The sequence below is a fragment of the Drosophila subpulchrella genome, unplaced genomic scaffold (assembly GCF_014743375.2).
Source record: "Drosophila subpulchrella strain 33 F10 #4 breed RU33 unplaced genomic scaffold, RU_Dsub_v1.1 Primary Assembly Seq354, whole genome shotgun sequence".
Lineage (NCBI taxonomy): Eukaryota > Metazoa > Arthropoda > Insecta > Diptera > Drosophilidae > Drosophila > Drosophila subpulchrella.
Genome location: NW_023665577.1, coordinates 3779820 through 3798508, shown reverse-complemented (window position 1 = coordinate 3798508; position 18689 = coordinate 3779820). Strand labels below are relative to the sequence as shown.

The window sequence follows — 18689 nt, the reverse complement described above, 5'->3', positions numbered from 1 at the left end:
GTTCACTTTACCAATTCTTGGAGCTTAGAATGAATGATTTTGTTTAATGGGCATATAATTAAAAAGTCTGTTGGGTTGTCAAAATGAAATTGGCTTGGAGGTCTTTAACTATATGGACTTTTCGGAAAAGAATTGTGTACATATATTGAAATAAAAGAAAACTACTTCTGGCACATACTTGTAAAACTGGGATTTTATATAATATTATTAAATTTAAAGACCTTTGATACAAAATATGGGATTTTTAATTGGTGTCCCTTTACTATTACAATAATGTATCTTAAACGAAATCAACTTCTTTTGGTACAAACTTCGGGTGAACTAGGTTAAATTGTTCTTGATAAAATAATGTAATAAGATAGTATATAATTATTTTGTTGGTATAATAATAATAATAATAATAATAATAATAATAATAATAATAATAATAATAATAATAATAATAATAATAATAATAATAATAATAATAATAATAATAATAATAATATAATAATGTATTTTAAAATAAATTAACTTCTATTGGTACAAGCTTCGCGTGAACTAGGTTAAATTGTTCTTGATAAAATAATTTAATAATGTTTTTTTGGTACTAGATATAATAATTGAATATAGATACAATGACCTAACAAAAGTTAGTTAACTCAAAAGATATTTAATTTCGTTATCTTTATCAAAATGTTGTATTGCCCTAACCGAAATGGATTGCTATCAATTTGAAAATCCTATAGGAACTAAGGAAACCCCATGCACTTTCCGAATCCGATTCTGCCACATTTGCCACGGTGTACGGTACACACCACCCACTGCCACACATCCGGCGACATCGCCGTCGTCCTCGTCGTCCAGAGCGCATGAATGGATGAATGAATCCCTGAATCGCCACTGGCAGCCAGACAAGCCAGCATGTGAGGGGCGTGGCCAGGACTTGGCCCCATTGTTGCTGCGGTGGCTGTTGTGTTGCTGCTGTTGCTGCTGTCGTGTTGCTGTTGCTGCTGTCATTACTCGACGACTCGCTCGTCCCCCGGTTTTTGTTCTTACTGCTCTTTGTTGTGGACGCTGCTGGTGCTGTCGTTTTCATCTAAGTGCATGCGAAGAGCGCTCCAAAAGTTCTTTCTTTCATTCCGCATTTCCCCGGCGTATTTGTCGGTTTGTTGGTTGCTGAGTGCATGGCTTGTTGCTGCGGGGATGGGATGTTTGTCTGATTATTTTTGCATGCAACTGCTAGCAGAGTTCCGGGGCACCTGCTCATGACTAAGAGATGCCACCGCTGCCAACGTCCTTTGTCTATATTTTTTATATTTTCATTTTCAAACGAACTTTTGCTGGCTGCGGCCATTTGCAGGCAATTTATCTGGAGTGCCGTGTTTTCATATTTCTAAAAAAAGAATGCTGCAGCATATCTTTGGGCGCTTAACCACCACCTGACACATTTGATTCCCCTATTGGAAACGGTGGACCAGATTAACCTTGAACCCTCCATGCAAAAGAACACTTAACGCCCATCGATTGGCAGAAATTGAGGGTTTCTGTTTTTTATTTTGAGGCTGTGGGTGACACAGAAACAGACAACAAAACATTTGTAATTAAGAAAGTTTTCAGCTGAAAGGCACTTAAATGAAATTTTAATTTATTTCTAAAATGCTGCCATCACCAATAGTCAAGAGGGAGCAAAAGCAAAAGAGGAGCTAAGCCAACGGGAAAAAATAGGAAAACACAAAAACAAAAGCCAAGGCAGCTGCAAAACTTTTCCAAAGTGACAGGGACAAACGGAGAAAGCGGGAAAGCGGAGGTACGGAGAAAGGGAGAAAGGAGCAGAGACAGAACTGACTGACAGACAGACAGTTGTCACTAGAGAAATTATCTGAGAGCCTGCGCGAGTACACAAAACGGCGGAGGAAGAGTTGAAGGAGAAAACCGGAAAACCTATTAAATATTTAACCTTATCGCAGTCATTTCCACGGCATCAGGCCGGAAGTCTCAATGCGGCCAAGAAACCATTGTGGCCAGTCTGCAATTGCCAGCAGCAACAGCAAGGACAACAACTGGCAGCGTTTTAAAAAGCGCCTCCACATTATGGCGCCCCATGAAACGCTTAAGCCATCAACACAATGTTCGGTAATTAACCCGGCTAAATACGATACGACGGCCAAATTATGCCAGGCTCAGTCGGGCCAAGACGGAACGTGTGCTTCCTTAATGTCTAATATTCCTAGCTATTCGGCTTCCTCGGGGGGCAGGCACCTTTAGCCCCTGTAAGCAGAGTAATTCCACGTATTTATCTTGTCCCCATCCCCATTACCAAATAGATAACACATTTTACGCGTTTCTTTATCTAAAAACAAAGCAAAATGTTAGTACGTTTTGTGATTCGAATTTAAGTGGTAGTGATAGGATGGTGAATAAAGGTATTCATTTTAGAACAATGCGAAGAGAACTGATTGAACCTCTTCGAATGGATTGTGTTCTAAAAGACTGAATTTTCAGTAAAAAAAGCGTATATAACAGCGTTATAATAAATAAATAACAATGCAAAACGTGCTTCTGAAGCTTTTTTCAAAAAAAAAAAATATTAAGCTATTACTATTTTATTTTAAATATATTGTCTATATATTGTGATTAATCAAAAGGTCTTGAAATTTACATTTCTTTTTCATCGACATCCTTTTGCAGAAATTTGTAATAAGTATATTTTAAGATGTACCTTGTTTTTGTGTTTCTTAAATCAAACAAAAACACCTCTTAACGAGGTAAATATCTAGTAACGAGCGCACCTTCAACAAACAAAAGTTCTGATATCAACTTTTGTGACGAAAATTTATTATACGGTCTACTAAATAAATCCACTTTCTAAATTTTTTACATTCGGCACGCTGCAGTTCAATATGTCAATTCAATTCAATTTCTTTTAGTTTTTCACAGTCACAGTAGATTTTCTTTTTTTCGAGAATATATAGTATTCTCCTTCGCACACTCTCCTGGTGCGCTTCGTCACTACGTAGACTGCCGTCCACAGTGATATTATAGTCGTAAATATGAAATTCATGTTTTATGTTATTTTATATCTCTTATATCTTTTTAAAACCATTAGTTTGGTTGATCAAGGTGTTAAAATTAATATTAAAAAACAGTTTTTAAAGTAAAGGTAACCACAAGACGAGTGTAACATACATACATTTTGTTTTCTTTTTCCCGAAATGTTCGAAGTTTGGAAGGATATGGTTTTGGTTAGTTTCATTTATATTCATTTTTGGGTGTGCCAGTTTTAGGTCTTTTATAGAACATTATGACTATAAAAATTATACTCTACTTGTAATATTAATCCTATATTATTATAATATTTTATATACGAGTCCCTATCCAACTGTGAAAACCTCCTCTATATTTCTTATCGAAGACCTCATCATCGCGATTAAAATGTTGCAGATTGAAGGCTGGCTTTCAAGCCATTAACAACTGTGCAGCGTTCTTATCAGCCACACAGGATGCACCCCCTCCACCCACACTCACACACTTTAACCCACAAAGGACACACACGCACAAAGAGAGAGCCGAAGAGAAAGTATGTGTGTGGTGGAGGGGGGCGTTGAGAGCGGAAAAAGAGACAAAAGAGAAATGGTTGATGTGTGTGTGTTGGTGATTTTACCACAAAAGTGAGAGTCAGTAAACAACGGACTCTTGACTCCTGGCTGATGGCTGATGGCTTTGGCTCTCATTTCTCAGTTCAAAACTCTCGGAGATTTCCCTCTTCTCCGAAGACCGAAAATCGCCCATTATCCATTTTTATTTTATCATCAATTTTATTACACACAAAGTAAAGAGGCGCAGCCGAGCAGCAAGTTGATGATGAACCAGGCCATCAACATCAATGAAAAACACCAGCAGCAGCGACAACAACAGCGTGGGGGAAAGCTGGAGAGAAAGCGACACACGCACACATCCGCACAAAGAGATGCTGAGAGGCGAGGATGCGAAACACACGCCCTTTTGGTCGGAAAAGCCAACAACTGAACTGAACAGAACTGAAAACTCAGTGGCTAGGCTAATGCCAATTGGAATCGTGGTCATACTTACTTAGGGCTGCATCTGCTTTTGTGGCTCCTTATCCTTGGAGAATTCGAATCCGAATCCCGGTGCTTATGCTATATGCTTATGTATATATAAATATATATATATATCCTGATCCAGTGACCGGGGCGAGGAATGTTTGTTGCTGAACACTTTCGTTTGCTTTGTATTTTTATTATTTTGTTGTATACTTTTTGGCTCTGTGGCTATTGGGTTTCTCCACTTTATCTTCTTAACTTGGCACTTCACACTCGAGACACTTTCCTGGGGAGAAATCAAAGGATTTTCGGGCCCACTTTAGACGGCGGGGCTATTATTATCATTCCACGGATCTTGAACTCCTCGCACGGCTGGCAGTCAGGGGGCAACTAAACGCAAATCACCTCATCTGCTTACGGGCCATAAAATAAACGTCTTACGAGTGCGGGAGAATTCTCCCCAATTGACCGAACAATAAACTCAATTTGCATTGAGCTTTCTGTTTGCATTATCGCGAGGGTGCGGGTGATTGTGCCGACTTGCGCTTGATTGAATCAACAGCAAACAAGCGAGCAGATTTAGATTCGGACACTTTAACTAGTCGCACTGGATTAGTGCGCTTAAGTGGGCCCGAGGAGAGCGCTATTTGCCTCCATTTGGCACTTATTCAATTGAGGCGTTTCTGGGGACATTTCGAAAGTGCGCCACCAGGAGCGAGTAATTATGTTCGAGCATCGCGGCCAGGAAAAAACCAGCGTCCAGCTGACGACAAAGACCTTCGAGGGATGCTAAGTAGGTCGACTTATATGGCAGGGCCTATATTATACTACGCTCTGAACCAAAAAACACTCTTGCATTTCAAGTTGTGGCCCTTAAAACGAGTTTTTCTATTTACTTGATATCATATATTTACATTTCTGTAAAAAAGGGAATTATTTTTATGATTTCCGTTACCTTTCCTATACTTTTATCTATTCAAATACACTTTTCATTTGAATAAAATATTAGTATCTTTAAGATATTTCTTTTCACAAATTTAGACATGTTAAAGATACAAATTATTCAGCTATTTTATCTGAGATATCTTTACTTTATTATAAAATTCTCATTAAAAAACTCTATTATAACTTTAAAAACAAACTATAAACTTGGTTCTCTAGTAATTCCCTTTCTTTACTTTTCAATTATTTTTCTTCGCATTTCTTTGTCTGTTGTTGTGGTTGCTCTTTCTTCAATTTCTCCTTCTGCTGCTTCTTCTTGCCTCTGCTCTTGTTGTTGTTGATAAATTCGGATTTTTTGGGAGCGGCTCATTTGGTTTTCTCTTAAACTTTTCCTTTTTTTCTCGCGTGGAAAAACGTTTTTGGCAGACTTGCTGGGGAAAATGTACGAAAAACTCATGCTAACTAACAACAAATTCGATGGGGGGGCATAAAAAAAAAGAAAAGAAAGCACAACTTCCACATTATGCGGAGGATTGATTTTTCTGGGGGCTTTTTCCAAGTCTTTCAGAGGCTGTGGGCCATTGGTGACGCGTAGTCAAAATGCGTTATTTAAATGCTAATATTTTATCCATCTAACCAAAATTCTGGATTTCTGTTTGGCCATTCTTGAGCATGGTTTTTTGTCACAACTCGCATTTTCTTTGGATTTTCTTGAGGACCGCACATGGAAAATGCTTGCAAAATGGCACACTGACCACACATAAACACTCGCACGCACACACTCAACACACAGCACACACACACACACTCGGGGATTACAAGTTGGCAGAGCAGCGGCAGCGACGTCGACTGCCACCAATTTCCATTTGCCTATTCCGATTTTCCACTTGGTCGTTGTTGTTGTTGCCGTGTTCAGAGGATGTGGCCAGGATTTGTTGTTGCCAGGATGCCTTTTCGGCGCTTTTTACCGAGCCAAGTTTCCTTTGAGCCGCCGTCGCTCTCGAGTCGCAAATTCACACTGAGCCGGAGTTTCGGACTCGGTTTTGGTCCTCGGATGCTGGCTCTGCTGCTTTGGTCCTCTGCTGCTGCGGCCAAGGACTCAGCCTGCGCAGAAACCATCGCCCCAACTCTCTTCGTCCTGTTAAGAGAGCCGGCAGAACGGAAGAGCGGGCTTCAAGTGGGGAGCGGAAGCCCGTGGTGGATTAAGCACTTGAAAATGGTGGCGCCCGCACTTCAGCAAATGCGTTATAAATGCACATTACAATTACAAAGTAATTAGCCAGCGTAATGCACATCAAGTATCCGCTTTTCGGCGGAAATAAAGAGGAGAGTCCTTTTGCCAAACCCATCGATATCAAAGATCGAATGTCACAGCGATCGGGGTTTTTCCTGACACAGATGACGACACGACACTCAATAGGGGTTCTCTAAAAATATTTATTATGTAAAACCCCGTGTAGTACAAATTTTTTAACATCAAAAATCGATCAGAAGCTTTACATAAATTTTTTTATTTATTACACATATTAAACCCTTAAATTACACTTTTATTTCCATAAAAACTAATAAACAAACAAGTTAAACATTGTTCTGTATTTATTCTGAATATTTAAAACAATTTTTGACTCAACAAAACTTAGTTTTCTTATGAATATATATTTTTTATGTAAGATAAAAAAGAATACAGTACTACCTAAAATTACTTTTTTTTTATAAAAAAAATTACATAAATAAAACATTATAAAAAATTCCCTAAAATGAAAATTAGGCAGTATACTTTCAGTTTTTTTAGCTTTCTAAAATTTATAGTCAGTAACTAAGAATAAAAAATACAATTATATGAACATGCTTTTAGTTTCAAAAAAGTTACAAATAATCACAGCTGTTTCAAAATTTAACACGATAAATATAGGGTCGTTCGTCTAATGCTGAAAATTCTAAAAAGTTCCCTAAAATGAAAATTAGGGAGTATATTTTCAGTTTTCTTAGCTTTCTAAAATTAATAGTCAGTAACTAAGAATAAAATGTAAAATTATATAAACATGCTTTTAGTTTCAAAAAAATGTTACAAATCATCACAGCTGATTCAAAATTAAACACGAAAAATTTAAATTAAATTTGTACGAATCAGAAATTCAACAATTTAGGGAACTCTTATACAATAAAATATTTCATTAAACTTTAAAAGTATGTCTAGTCAACAGTTCTTTAAACAGTTGGCATAAACTTTCTTTATGTATAATATACAAATAAACATTTGTTTCCTTGGCATTATTGCTCCATAGAATAGATTCCATCAAGGATGGAAGGCCCCCAAATCGAACCACCCTAATGTATATTTCCATTAAAAAAAATATAGGGAGCGTGACACCGCTAGGTCAGCGAAGACACCCTCCACATTTTCAGTATTTTTATTCAAATGGAAATACCTCCAAAGTGGGTGCTGTCAAACACTGCAATTTAGTGTTTACGCACACTCTTTGAAAACTAGTTGTTGCCTTTCGTTTCACAAAATTTTATATAACTTTCGGGGTGACAACACGGCCGACACATAAACAAAATAGAAATCGCAGCTTGTGATTACATAGGTACACTCCTCACACATCTGCAACACGGCCTGCAGTTCCAAATTCTTCGTGTTTTAGACCAAGGCGTTCCGTTCCAGAAGTGGTAAACACACAACAAAAACCACAGCTGACACAACAACAACAACGAACAACCTGTAAGACCTTGAGGGGATTTTTTTTCGGATTTATATTGCGCGGCACAGACAATCTAATCTAAATTATTCCGCCAGGTGTGCGTTTGATTAATATTCCTGGTTAGATACATTCAATTATCAGAAGCTAGCATCATGTCGATCAGACGAGCCATGTCCACAACGGCCTCCAAGGAGTGGCGGGATTACTTTATGAGGTCTGTGATTACCAATCGGAACTGTGAGATATGGTTAATAATGTTTTCGGATTTGCAGTACCCACTTCTGGGGCCCGGTGGCCAACTGGGGTATTCCGGTGGCTGCTCTGGCGGACACACAGAAGAGTCCCAAGTTCATCTCCGGCAAAATGACATTGGGTAAGGGAATCATCGGGATTGTGGCCAAAATCACGCACCCGTACACGCGCGCTCTCATCGAAAGTTTTCGCTAAAGATGTCGTAATCAGAGTCGCTGTGATATGTTCCAAACAAATCACTCTATATGGCCTGATAAGCCAGATACGGAAACTGTCGAAACGGCTGCCGATAAGAATGTACAGAGAGAAAAATAGGCTCAGCTTGAAGATCATTTAAATCCTTGCTATGGATTACCATCTTAATATTTGATATTTTAAAGTTGTAGGCATCTCTAAAAGTCCTATAGTCATTTGGAATATATGGACAGACAAAAACTAGGCTCATCTTAATAATCACTTAAAAACTTACAACGCGTATATGATCATCTTACAATTTGGTATCAGCATCCCTTAGAATCCAATAATCATTGGGAACTGCTAGTCCCATCGCACTTTCCTGACTTTCTCTCTGTGCATCTTTTACTAAATATGATCGAAAAGCTAATCGTGGATATTTTCCAGCTCTGACCCTGTACTCCTGCATCTTCATGCGATTCGCCTACAAGGTGCAGCCCCGGAACTGGCTGCTCTTCGCCTGCCACGCCACCAATGCCACCGCCCAGACGATCCAGGGCCTGCGCTTCCTCCACTACAATTACGGGTCCAAGGAGCAGCAGGCATAAGCAACGCAGCCTTGAATCCCACTTCCCCGAGAACGACGCGCGAAGCCACCTCAAATGTTTACCCAACAGCAGCAGCTACCGCAATTTACTGCCACCACACGCAACAAACATCTAGCAAATTGCACTGCCCTCCAATTCAAAGCCCAAGGGGTGAAGTAATTGCCGTGAATCACACCCGCACAATTGGTTGAATCTCGAATCGCAAAGTTGTCGTGCCGCTTGCGTCGATTTCTCGGCGGTCCAATCCCAATTCCAATCGAGTCTATCCTATCCCAATCTTGTTGTTTTGCCTATTTACATAGTTAATTCCGTTTGGCAGTTGAACAAAATTTTCAGTCGGTGCAATCTTTAGTTTACGATTATAAAGTATGATTACAAGAAATAGTTAACAGTTTAATAAAAAATAGAAAAATATAACTTGTCTATAATCTGTGACCCCAAAATGGTTGTAATAAAAATTGTAAATTGAGTTCTCTATATTATCAAGATTCATTGAAATCCGGTTTTTAAAGGTTATTAATCTGGTTCAAATAATCGTCTGTCATCTGATTAATTTCTGAAAACCCTGAAGATACCAAATAAAAACACATAGCTTTTTGATTTTGTCATGTTTGTTGAAACATGCTCTTTATTCAAACGATTACGGTTATATACGTTGATATCTGGTAAAATATACATTTCAATTGTTCTTAACAATAGCATATTTTTTTGTTGACATTTTTGTAACTTTTTCTTGTTCATCAATGGGTTAAAACATACGAAATCGTAATCATTATTTTTTTTTTTGACATTTTCTTGTTTTTCTGATTACTCTTATGACGAATAAAACATATACGTGGATACAAAAATTGTAGTTTTTTCAAAACTTAATAAAAATAGAGTACAATTAAACACGTCTCGCGCTCAAGGGGCGCCCTCTCTATGCCTAATAAGTGGCTAAAATGTTTTAGGTTTTACATCATTTCGTGGGAAACTGATGCCCAGATGGAAATTTGATTTCTGCTTCTCGACTTCTTCAACGACAACTTAAGTAACTTAACAAATGGATGACGTCGAGGGGTGCTCGGACTATGGCTATGCTCCGCAATATGCGACAATCTTAAGGTCACGATAGTTGGTCTATCTGTATCTATGGCTACGAGAATCTCAGTGCTGCTCCTGCTTGACGTTGTAGGTGCTGTTCTTCCTTTGGCGATCCATCAGGTACTTCTTGTACTTGCGCTCCAGACTTGCCACGTCGTCGGCCAAGGCGCGCAGGCGCAGATTCTCGGCCACCAGCTCGTCCTCGGCGCTCTTCTCCTCCTCCTCGCGCTTCTTGGTCTTCCGGCGCGAGACACGACTAGCCTCGTTGTTCTTGAGTCGGTCCTCGTAGGCCTTCCGCTCCTCGCCGTTCATGCGGGACAGGAGATTGGGATCGGGTCCGTCGGCATGGTCCTTGGCAGGACGTCCGCGCTTCCGCTTGCCGTTGGTGCCGCCGGCGGGCGATGGACTGAACAGGGAGGTGCTGGCCACAGAGTAGGCGGGCGAGGCTGGAGCAGTGAGGAAGCCACCGAATCCTGTCTGGCAGGTGGGCGCCGCACAGCTGGAGCTGGCTGAGTAGTTGCTGTGCGGGGTATTTGGCGGCGAGAAGTCGATGGTGGTCTCCTCTTCGGCACTGCGTAGATCCTCAACGATATCTTCTCGGGTGATGACGATGGTGCTGATGGAGGTGTTGGTGTTGCTGGTACTGGTGTTAGTGGCCTCGAGCTGGAAATTGGAGAAGAAACATGGGTTAGAAACTGCTTGGTATTGGCTAGGGGAAGAAGTCCCATAACTTATCCGCTTTTTGCAGATACTTACCCTATCGAAATTCAGGAGATGTTCGATGATTTCGGGCGTGCTCGGGCTGGACGCTGGCGCGGGGTGGGTGTTGATCTGGAGCGCCAGTTTGCTGCGCTTGAGGGGCTGCGTCTCAACCACGGGGGCCGGGGCCGAGCGCTTGAGCGTGGAGATGATGGGGAGCTGGATGGGCGTTGGGATGGCCACGGCGACGTCGCCGCCACTGCTGGCAAAGCTGCCGCTGGGCTTGACGTCCTCCTCAGGGCCGAAGCCGAGCGACTCCTGGCTGCAGCCAAAGAGACTGATGGTGTCGCAGCTGACCATGTCGGCGATGAGGGGCTCCTCGGTGATGTATTTGGTGGTGCTGGATGTGGATGTGGCCTGCGAGTAGGAGAACAGATATGGGTCCTGCGAGCCGGTGAGCATCGATTGCGGCTGAGAACTGGGGAATATGCTGATGAGGTCCAGGTCCTGCTGCTGGTTGATGTCGATGCCACACATCGGTGTCATGTCCAGGGTCTCCTCCTCGTTGGCCAGAGGCAGGTCATCCATTTGCAGAAAGTTGATGTCTAGGTTGTCGTTGTTCATCTCTCCCCTCGTCGGGCTGAAGAGATCCATAATCTTGCCCTCAGGCTCAATGTTATCCTCGGCAAACATGTTTATATCAAAGTCAAGAATATCCGTCTCAGTAAAAATCTCCTTTCCGTTTTCGCTGCTGCACGTCGAGGACGTTGCTTCTATATCTTGCAGGTATTCTGGGGAAAATAATGTACATTATTAGTAACGGGCTTTTACAATATGTGGGCAGATCGTGCTAAATGCTAGGTGTACCCAATTTCGAATGACGTATCAGTAGATTGTTAGAACAATATGTCCAATCAAGTTGTTTAAAGAACAAGTGCAATTTAAAAACATTAAAGTATTTAAGCAACACTATAAAATGAATCCTCTAACTGATTTTTTGTTATTATTTTTCTAATAAGTCAAGTAAGTAACTACACCATCTACATGTAGATAATTATCGACGCCATATTGAATCTACAAAGTGTCCATGCTAAGAGTTTCCAATTTCTCCCGCTGTACTACGCAATGGCGGCGCCACTGTGTTATTTCACTCGAACTTTACATTCTACATGTACAATACAGAATGATTCACAGGCTACATACATATATCGCTCGCGCGCTCTCTCTGTTTATTGTGAAATTAGCCAAGGAAAACGAAGAGAGTGAGACGATGGAAATGAAACGAACTGCTAGAACAAAAGGGAATGGCAAAACAAAAAAGGGCTTGTTTTTCCCGAAAAAATACAAATATAAAAGCATTTAAAAATAAAAAAATAATTAATAAATAAGTGCAATAAATGTGCTACAAGTAAAAACAATGTAAATGTGCCAAGCAAACATTAAAAAAATAAACAAACATTAAAATACATATGTTTGTATGCATTTTGGTTGGTTAGTTTTCCCACAAACATCTATCTATCTAAATATTTTTAAATAATAGTTGTATTACTTTTTTTTTTGCCAATCGGAAAAGTCGAACGCTCGACTTTGGTCAACATTCCGCCAGAGATTTTTTCTTCCCCTCGCACGCACACAATCGTAGAAAACCACCTCGGCCGGCTTCCCCATACACTGACGCATTTGACTGCGACAACACGGCTGACAACAACCACACGAAAACCGAACACGATCGTTCCTGCTTGCCTCCCTTGCACTTGTGTGCGTGTGCGTCGGCCAAGTTAGGGGCTGACTTCGAACAAACACACATTTCTATCGAGAGCAAAAACATAAATTCTGACAAAATAAAATATATGTAAATCTAAAAGTGAGAAATGCGAAAAGAAAACAAAAACATGGGTTAGTTATGAGGCGATGGCCCGCAAGTGGAAACTATTTTCTAATCCAATGAATAAAAAGAAAAACTCAAATTGGTTATTTCTTAAAGTCTTAATATTCACCTTTAGTTCTGCCTTTAAATGCCGCCAGAAGTGATGTGTGCGCTGAGATTTATCCGCAGATCAAAAGATGAACTGGCCGGTGCAACGATTGAAAACAAACTGTGAGGTTCGGTGTCAAATTGTATCTCAAGACCCTCAATATCGGCTCTGCTGAGCGGGAGAGGGAGAGGGAGAGACACTGCGCAAGTGCTACCAACACAACACACGAACAGCTGCGCAGCAAGTCTAACTATACGTCTCGCTCGCACCCCCAGCGAGTTTACGGCAAGGGTTCGAGAGAGAGGACACTGGCTCGCTCTGCCGGCGTCGGCGTCGGCGTTTCTTCCGAACGAAGTGTTCTTCTGCCAATTACATAGATTTTTGACCGGCATAGGCCCACGAAACCGAGTTAACTGTTCGAATGCACTAATACAATTGCCACTCGAATTTCACCAGAGCGAAGAAGGTTCGCGAATATAAATTATTACCATTTATGGAAGTGCGTTTGTCAAATAAAAACTGCATGTGTCAAATGAAAAGTGCAAAAAGAGATCGGTAAATTTCACCAAAGTGACAAAAATACGCAATTTTTCGCTTAAAAAAACCGGCGAAACTAAAAAAAAAACAATTAATCAAGGCTAAAACCCTTACTCTGAATAAAAAAAAATGAATAAAAACCCTTTTCGCCGAAACATTGCGTATACGCAATGCATTTTGCCAAAAACCACACACACACAAACACAAAAGAGAAAGAGAGCGGCTGAGCCGAGTTTTCTATGTGTGGGGCTACATTCTCTCTGCCGGTCGGCAAGTAACCTATCTCTTTCCCTCAGAGCGACGCGCGCTGTTCGTGTGACAGGCAATACGAGGAAGTGAGAGAGAGATAGGGAGCGGAAACTGGAGCGAGAGAGTCTGGGGAGCACACCTACACCCACAGGAAGCAGGTGTCCGTGTTCGCTGCAAACAATCCTCTCCCTCTCTCAATTTTCGCAGATCATTCTTATTGAATTTCACAATAAATATAAAATTAATCTAATAAGAATGAAACTGGCCACTAATTAATAGGGAAAATAAAATAAAAAGTTATAATTTGCAATTAAACCTCTTTAAATATCGTAAGAACTTCGTCTATATGTATCGATGTGTGAGTAAATAGACAAATTGTTGCATTCGCCGGCTAGAAACACGTGCGGTGAGAATTTGGGTCATGAATCAGCTGTTGCACTCTCTCGATTCTGACGTCACAAATTCCCTTTGTTTAATTCAAAAACAATATGTACTTATGTACGTACATATTTTGGCCTAATTGCCAAACATTTCTAGTCTGCGACATTGCTGCGATTATTTTGAGTATGAAAAATCCATAACCAGGGGTGTCACAGAATTCTCTTTGGGCTAAATTCGGGAGAAACTTTTATTGAAGCGTACATCTCCGTAGAATTTCGTTTCAAAATATTTCTGTAACACCCCTGATTATGAAATTAACGGCCAAAAAACGTCTGATTCTAATGACGATCACTCAGCAGGGCAAAAATCTAACCGATTATCACAAGTTTTATAATATATGTACATTCATACGGATACTTTGGGTTTGGGTGAATATGAAGATATAATAACCTTGAATAAATATATACGCAAGAAGCAAGCGCAAAAACAACTATTCCGCTCTTTTTTCTAAGAACCCAAATATAAATCGGACAACTCATCGGTCACCAACACAATGCACTTGTGGGGGGTAACAATTGTATCTGTGTGCATATAACAAAATAATTGGTGGTACGACATTAACTCTGATTCTGATTGGACAATGGAATCCGATGCCCTACACAGTTTTACATGCAAAAACACATATTAGCGACTTGTTTTGCAGTTGGTTTCTTTACACAGATACACACTTTTTAGTTGCTTTCTTGTAGCTTAGCGCTTCATTCGCACTCTACGGGTGCTGACATGTAGACACCCGAAACGGATTTTAAACTGCGCAATTAGAAGGAGATGGTTCCATTATAATGATTCACTCGAGTCACCGAGCGCGTAGCATCAACTTTAACGATAAGAACTTGTAACAAAGGAAATCAAAAACGAAACCGCTCTGTTTGACAGTACATTGTTGCTAAGCAGAATAACTTGAAATCTAAAAAAGTGAAAAATAAAATATTTGAAGAAGTGAAATAAATAAAAATATAAGAAGTGCATGTTGGAATCCGACGTCACTATGCCAAAATAGGGGAATTGGTAAGTGATTCTATCAAAGCCAAATTAATTTGCCAATATACATATGTATGTTTCGTCCGAATTGAATATTCAACATGGTATACATGAATAGAATAATTTAGATTTACTTGATTAGAAACAAGAAAGGAAGTTAACTTCGGCCGAAGTTTTTATACCCTTGCAGTTATAATTATAAAATCTAATTTAATCCGAAATTCTTAAAAACACCAAAAATTTTATTCCCAATAGCATAAGATAATATGTCAAAAAACACCGAAGCTATAATTGGTTTCATATTAATTTCCCACCAATTTTCCGATCGATCCTATGGCCGCTATATGAAAAAGTCGTTCTATTTTGATTAAATTAAATTCCAAATTCAGAATTAATAAAAACATGTTATTTCCAAGCGTAGGAAGTTATATGTTAAAAAAACACCAAGGATATAATTAAGACTTTTGGGAAAGTTTCAGCCCGATAGCTCTAAAACTGAGATACTAGTTTGCGTAGAAACAGACGAACAGACGGACGTGGCTAGATCGACTTGTCTAGTGATGCTGATCAAGAATATATATACATTATCTCCATCACTGCGATGCAAACTTCTGACTGAAATCATTGTACCCTCTGCAAGTTAGAAATGCACTTCTAGCCCCATCAGTTAAAAAATTATAGAATTTGAACACCCTCTTGGAGAAATAAATGAAATTCGTGAAAATTAAGTACAAAATAAATTAAGTTTGTAGAAGCCAACAGAAAATTTCGCGACTGAAGACACTTTGAAAGAGTTGGTAATGGCTTATTCAACCAAAAAGTCACAGCACTTTTGGACAGCTAAAAACTTTGACTCATTCGTTTACTTAGAAAAGTCAGGATAAATTTGATTTTTGATTTCTGCAGTAAGCTGTTGCTTTACATAAAGGAAAATATAATTTTTGCACAGTTTGATATCAAAGGAACTGAAATTAATGAGCCACATTTTGAAGTTTAGGAGCCCATAATTTATTAACTATATATTGTTCGGATTTGTTAGAGCTTGATTATAATGAGATGTTGGATCTGGTTCAGAATATTGAGGAAAACTAAACTGTTTTGATTTCTAAACAACCTACTTGAGGAAGTTTTTGCATTGCGAGAGATAAGAAAAATATAACTTGGCGAATGTTGGAGAAAGATATAACTTTTACATTGGAAACAAATTAGTGGGGAAAAATAAAACTGAGCATAAACTCTTATGGGGATTACGAAAGTGTTGGAAACATATGCTGAAAGAAGTGACCGATAAATGGAAGTACATAGATCGAATATCCAGGAGATATAGATCGTACGAGTAATTACGTTGCCATTTACCGAGAACAGGGGCGGAGTGGGGGCGCCTCTCGGCCCCCAGTCCCCCTCAATCTTTCACTCGTTTCTTCAATGGGTCATTGCACTGTGATCTTCGCCTTCGTCCGCTACGTGGTGACTGTACCTCGACGTCCTTGGCAGAGCGACAGAGCCGGATCCTTGGGATCGCGGCCCGTGCTCGATGCCTGCTATCTGACTCTTTCTCCAACTGATTGTGAATTTGTTAGCTTTTTTGCAGTTTTTTTTTGTTTTTCAAAGCAACAGTAATGAGAGAGTGCTGGGTACACAGGCAACACACACACAAAACACAGTACTCACCATCAATGAACACCGGAACGTCTATCTCTTCAACTGTGGCAGTAGGCATTGCTCCACTCATATCCCGGCGAGATGGCGGCTCGTCCGCACCTGTCAACTGGATGCCAGCCATGGCTGCCAGGGTCTGTGTCTGAGGCGCGCTCGACGAAACCGGGACCGTTTGGTTGTTCACCATTGCCGTAGTCGTAGTCGGTGAACCTGCCACCGTTTCTGGTTGCGATCGGGATATTGGTGTCCCAGTGGTCGTGGGGCACGCTGAGATACGGGACCTCCTCGCCGAATCTGTCGGATTTACTAAGGGACTGGTGGCAGGCGCGGCCTGGTTGGCTGGCGGACGCGTTGGTACCGACCCTGGTAAAAAGGGTATTCTGATGATGCGAGTTCGAGGCGTTCTGTGCTCTGTCCCGCTGCGATTGCTGTTGCTGTTGTTGCTGCTGCTTGTGGGCACTCTGATCAGCAGAATTCTGGGATTTGGCTTGCTGTCTATCACGATCGGTATTGTGGTGACCGTCGACGTAGGCGAATCCCTCATAGGCTCCGTTGGCCTCGTTCTCCTCTGAGAGCAGGAGCAATTGGGCCACGAGTTTGTCGCGCCAGCCGCTGGATCCTGGGATGTTGCGTTGTTGTCCTCCCGGGTTGTCGCCTCGTAACTGGGTGCCGCCTGTACTCGTGCTGGCTCCTGGATCATCAATATTATATCTCGGGGATTTTCGGTAGCCCTCCTCGTTGCTGTTGCACTGTTTGTTGGTCTCGCCGGCAGTACTATGTGCTGGGTGGCTCTTGGTGTTGCTCTTGGGGATGTGGTGGATGTTGCTCTGCTCGTGGTTGACTGGGATGCTGTGGTTGGATTCGCTCTTGGGCCTGGCTTGGCTGGTTTGGGCTTCGACGGAGAATGCCATTTTGAACGTGGCTGTTTTTTCCATTTCAATTCAATTCAATTCGATTCGATCGTTGGCAATTTAAGGTGAGCGGTGTACGGTTCGTTTTCAATCGGTTTCGTTTCGACAGGATTTCAATGTTTATACGTTTTTGTATAATATTTATCGATTCGAACGGGATATGGCGATGAGTGGAGCAAGCGCAGTTAAGAGTGTTCGTAATATTTGTTTTCGATTTTTATGTGAAAGAAAATAGACAAAAGAAAAAAGATTTCGTTATTACACAGATCGAGGACGGGCAGAAGCGCGATCCTTTTTGGGGGGTTCGCGCCTCAAAATATCTTGTGGCTTGGGTGGGTTAGCAAATGTACAAGTGGTGGTGGCAGGTGTATCAAGGACGATATGCCTGGCCACCGAGCTCTGGTTAGACCATCATGTTTGGCGACTTTCAACAGCTTGGATGTTTGATGCTTTGTGTCGAGATGGGTGGGTTATGTGAGTGTTTTCCTTGTTTGGTTAGTTTGCTTTCCTTTTTTCATATGCTTTTATTTTTTCCATATTTTTTTCCCATTTTCTTTCTGTGTATTTTAAAAATCTTTTACTTTTGTTGGTTATTTTGTACATGGATTGCTCCTTTTTTGTTTGGACTTAGTCCTTTTTTGTTTGGAATTACTCCTTTTTTGTATGGAATTTCTCCTTTTTTGTTGGGAATTACTCCTCTTTTGATTGGAATTGCTCCTTTTTTAAATGGAATTTCTCCTTTTTTCATATATTTTTCTTTGGTATTTTGTCTTTTTTCATAAAACATTCTTACAAACTAACGGTGCAAGGACCAAGAAAGTCGGGCAATCATGAGGCATGGCTTAATAATATGAGACAACAAGGATGTAGGATACTCACTTTTAATTGACCGTTAGAAAGAAACAATGAAATTGTTAGGGTCCCTCTAAACAAGCTCTAAAAGAGTCGTCGACACAAGTTCCCCTTAAGCTGTAAGCAAAGAAATGGAGAAGGCACATTACTTATAGGCCCCACAAGCAAGTTGATCAATATGATAAGAGCAAGAGGATTTTCTAAAGTACTCTTCAGTTGCAATTATAGATAATTTTGTTTTTCTAATACCCAAATGGTTCCTCATTCGATAGGGCTACGTATCAAACAGCAGATAAGATTCTTATAGCAAACACGCCTATTATTCGGGGCTGCGAAAAGCTTTTTCTGAATTTCACAACAGGCCCGCAAAAGGCAAAAACAACAATATGGCGGACCCATGGGCAACAGGTCTTCGTTCCACCAGATGGGTGTATCGGGGAGTGGGGGTCTAATCAGCGGTTGACAACCCCCCATCCCGTTCGCCCTCTAATTGTCACTCAGATAATTAAGGCACACGTTCGTGTCGCTACATTATTATCGCGTTCAGATATCAGAAATCGTGCGGCCGGTAAAAACAACA

At 40.6% G+C, this 18689-nt stretch overlaps 3 protein-coding genes across 15 annotated transcripts in view; 1 reads left to right on the top strand and 2 right to left on the bottom strand.

The window, feature by feature from the left end:
- Positions 1 to 4429, bottom strand: part of LOC119561082 (cubilin) — a 53634-nt gene extending 49205 nt beyond the window's left edge. For 11 of the 13 annotated variants that reach the window (XR_005221059.1, XR_005221060.1, XR_005221062.1 and 8 more), the window contains exon 1: positions 4072 to 4428. The gene's annotated coding sequence lies outside the window, so the exon portion shown is untranslated. Of the gene's footprint in view, positions 1 to 4071 lie in introns of all 13 variants that reach the window. The other 2 variants (XR_005221063.1, XM_037874952.1) reach the window with 2 other exon arrangements.
- Positions 4430 to 7453: 3024 nt separating this feature from the next.
- LOC119561025 (mitochondrial pyruvate carrier 1) lies at positions 7454 to 9195 on the top strand. The gene is made up of 4 exons (XM_037874850.1): positions 7454 to 7707; positions 7783 to 7901; positions 7960 to 8060; positions 8561 to 9195. The coding sequence occupies exons 2-4, from the start codon at positions 7840 to 7842 to the stop codon at positions 8719 to 8721; spliced, it is 324 nt and encodes a 107-aa protein (XP_037730778.1). The 5' UTR covers positions 7454 to 7707; positions 7783 to 7839; the 3' UTR covers positions 8722 to 9195.
- Positions 9196 to 9438: 243 nt separating this feature from the next.
- Positions 9439 to 17190, bottom strand: LOC119561024 (mucin-17). The gene is made up of 3 exons (XM_037874849.1): positions 16359 to 17190; positions 10561 to 11294; positions 9439 to 10467 (listed from the first exon to the last, which is right to left on the bottom strand). The coding sequence occupies exons 1-3, from the start codon at positions 17044 to 17046 to the stop codon at positions 9868 to 9870; spliced, it is 2022 nt and encodes a 673-aa protein (XP_037730777.1). The 5' UTR covers positions 17047 to 17190; the 3' UTR covers positions 9439 to 9867.
- Between the last annotated feature and the right edge of the window lie 1499 nt (positions 17191 to 18689).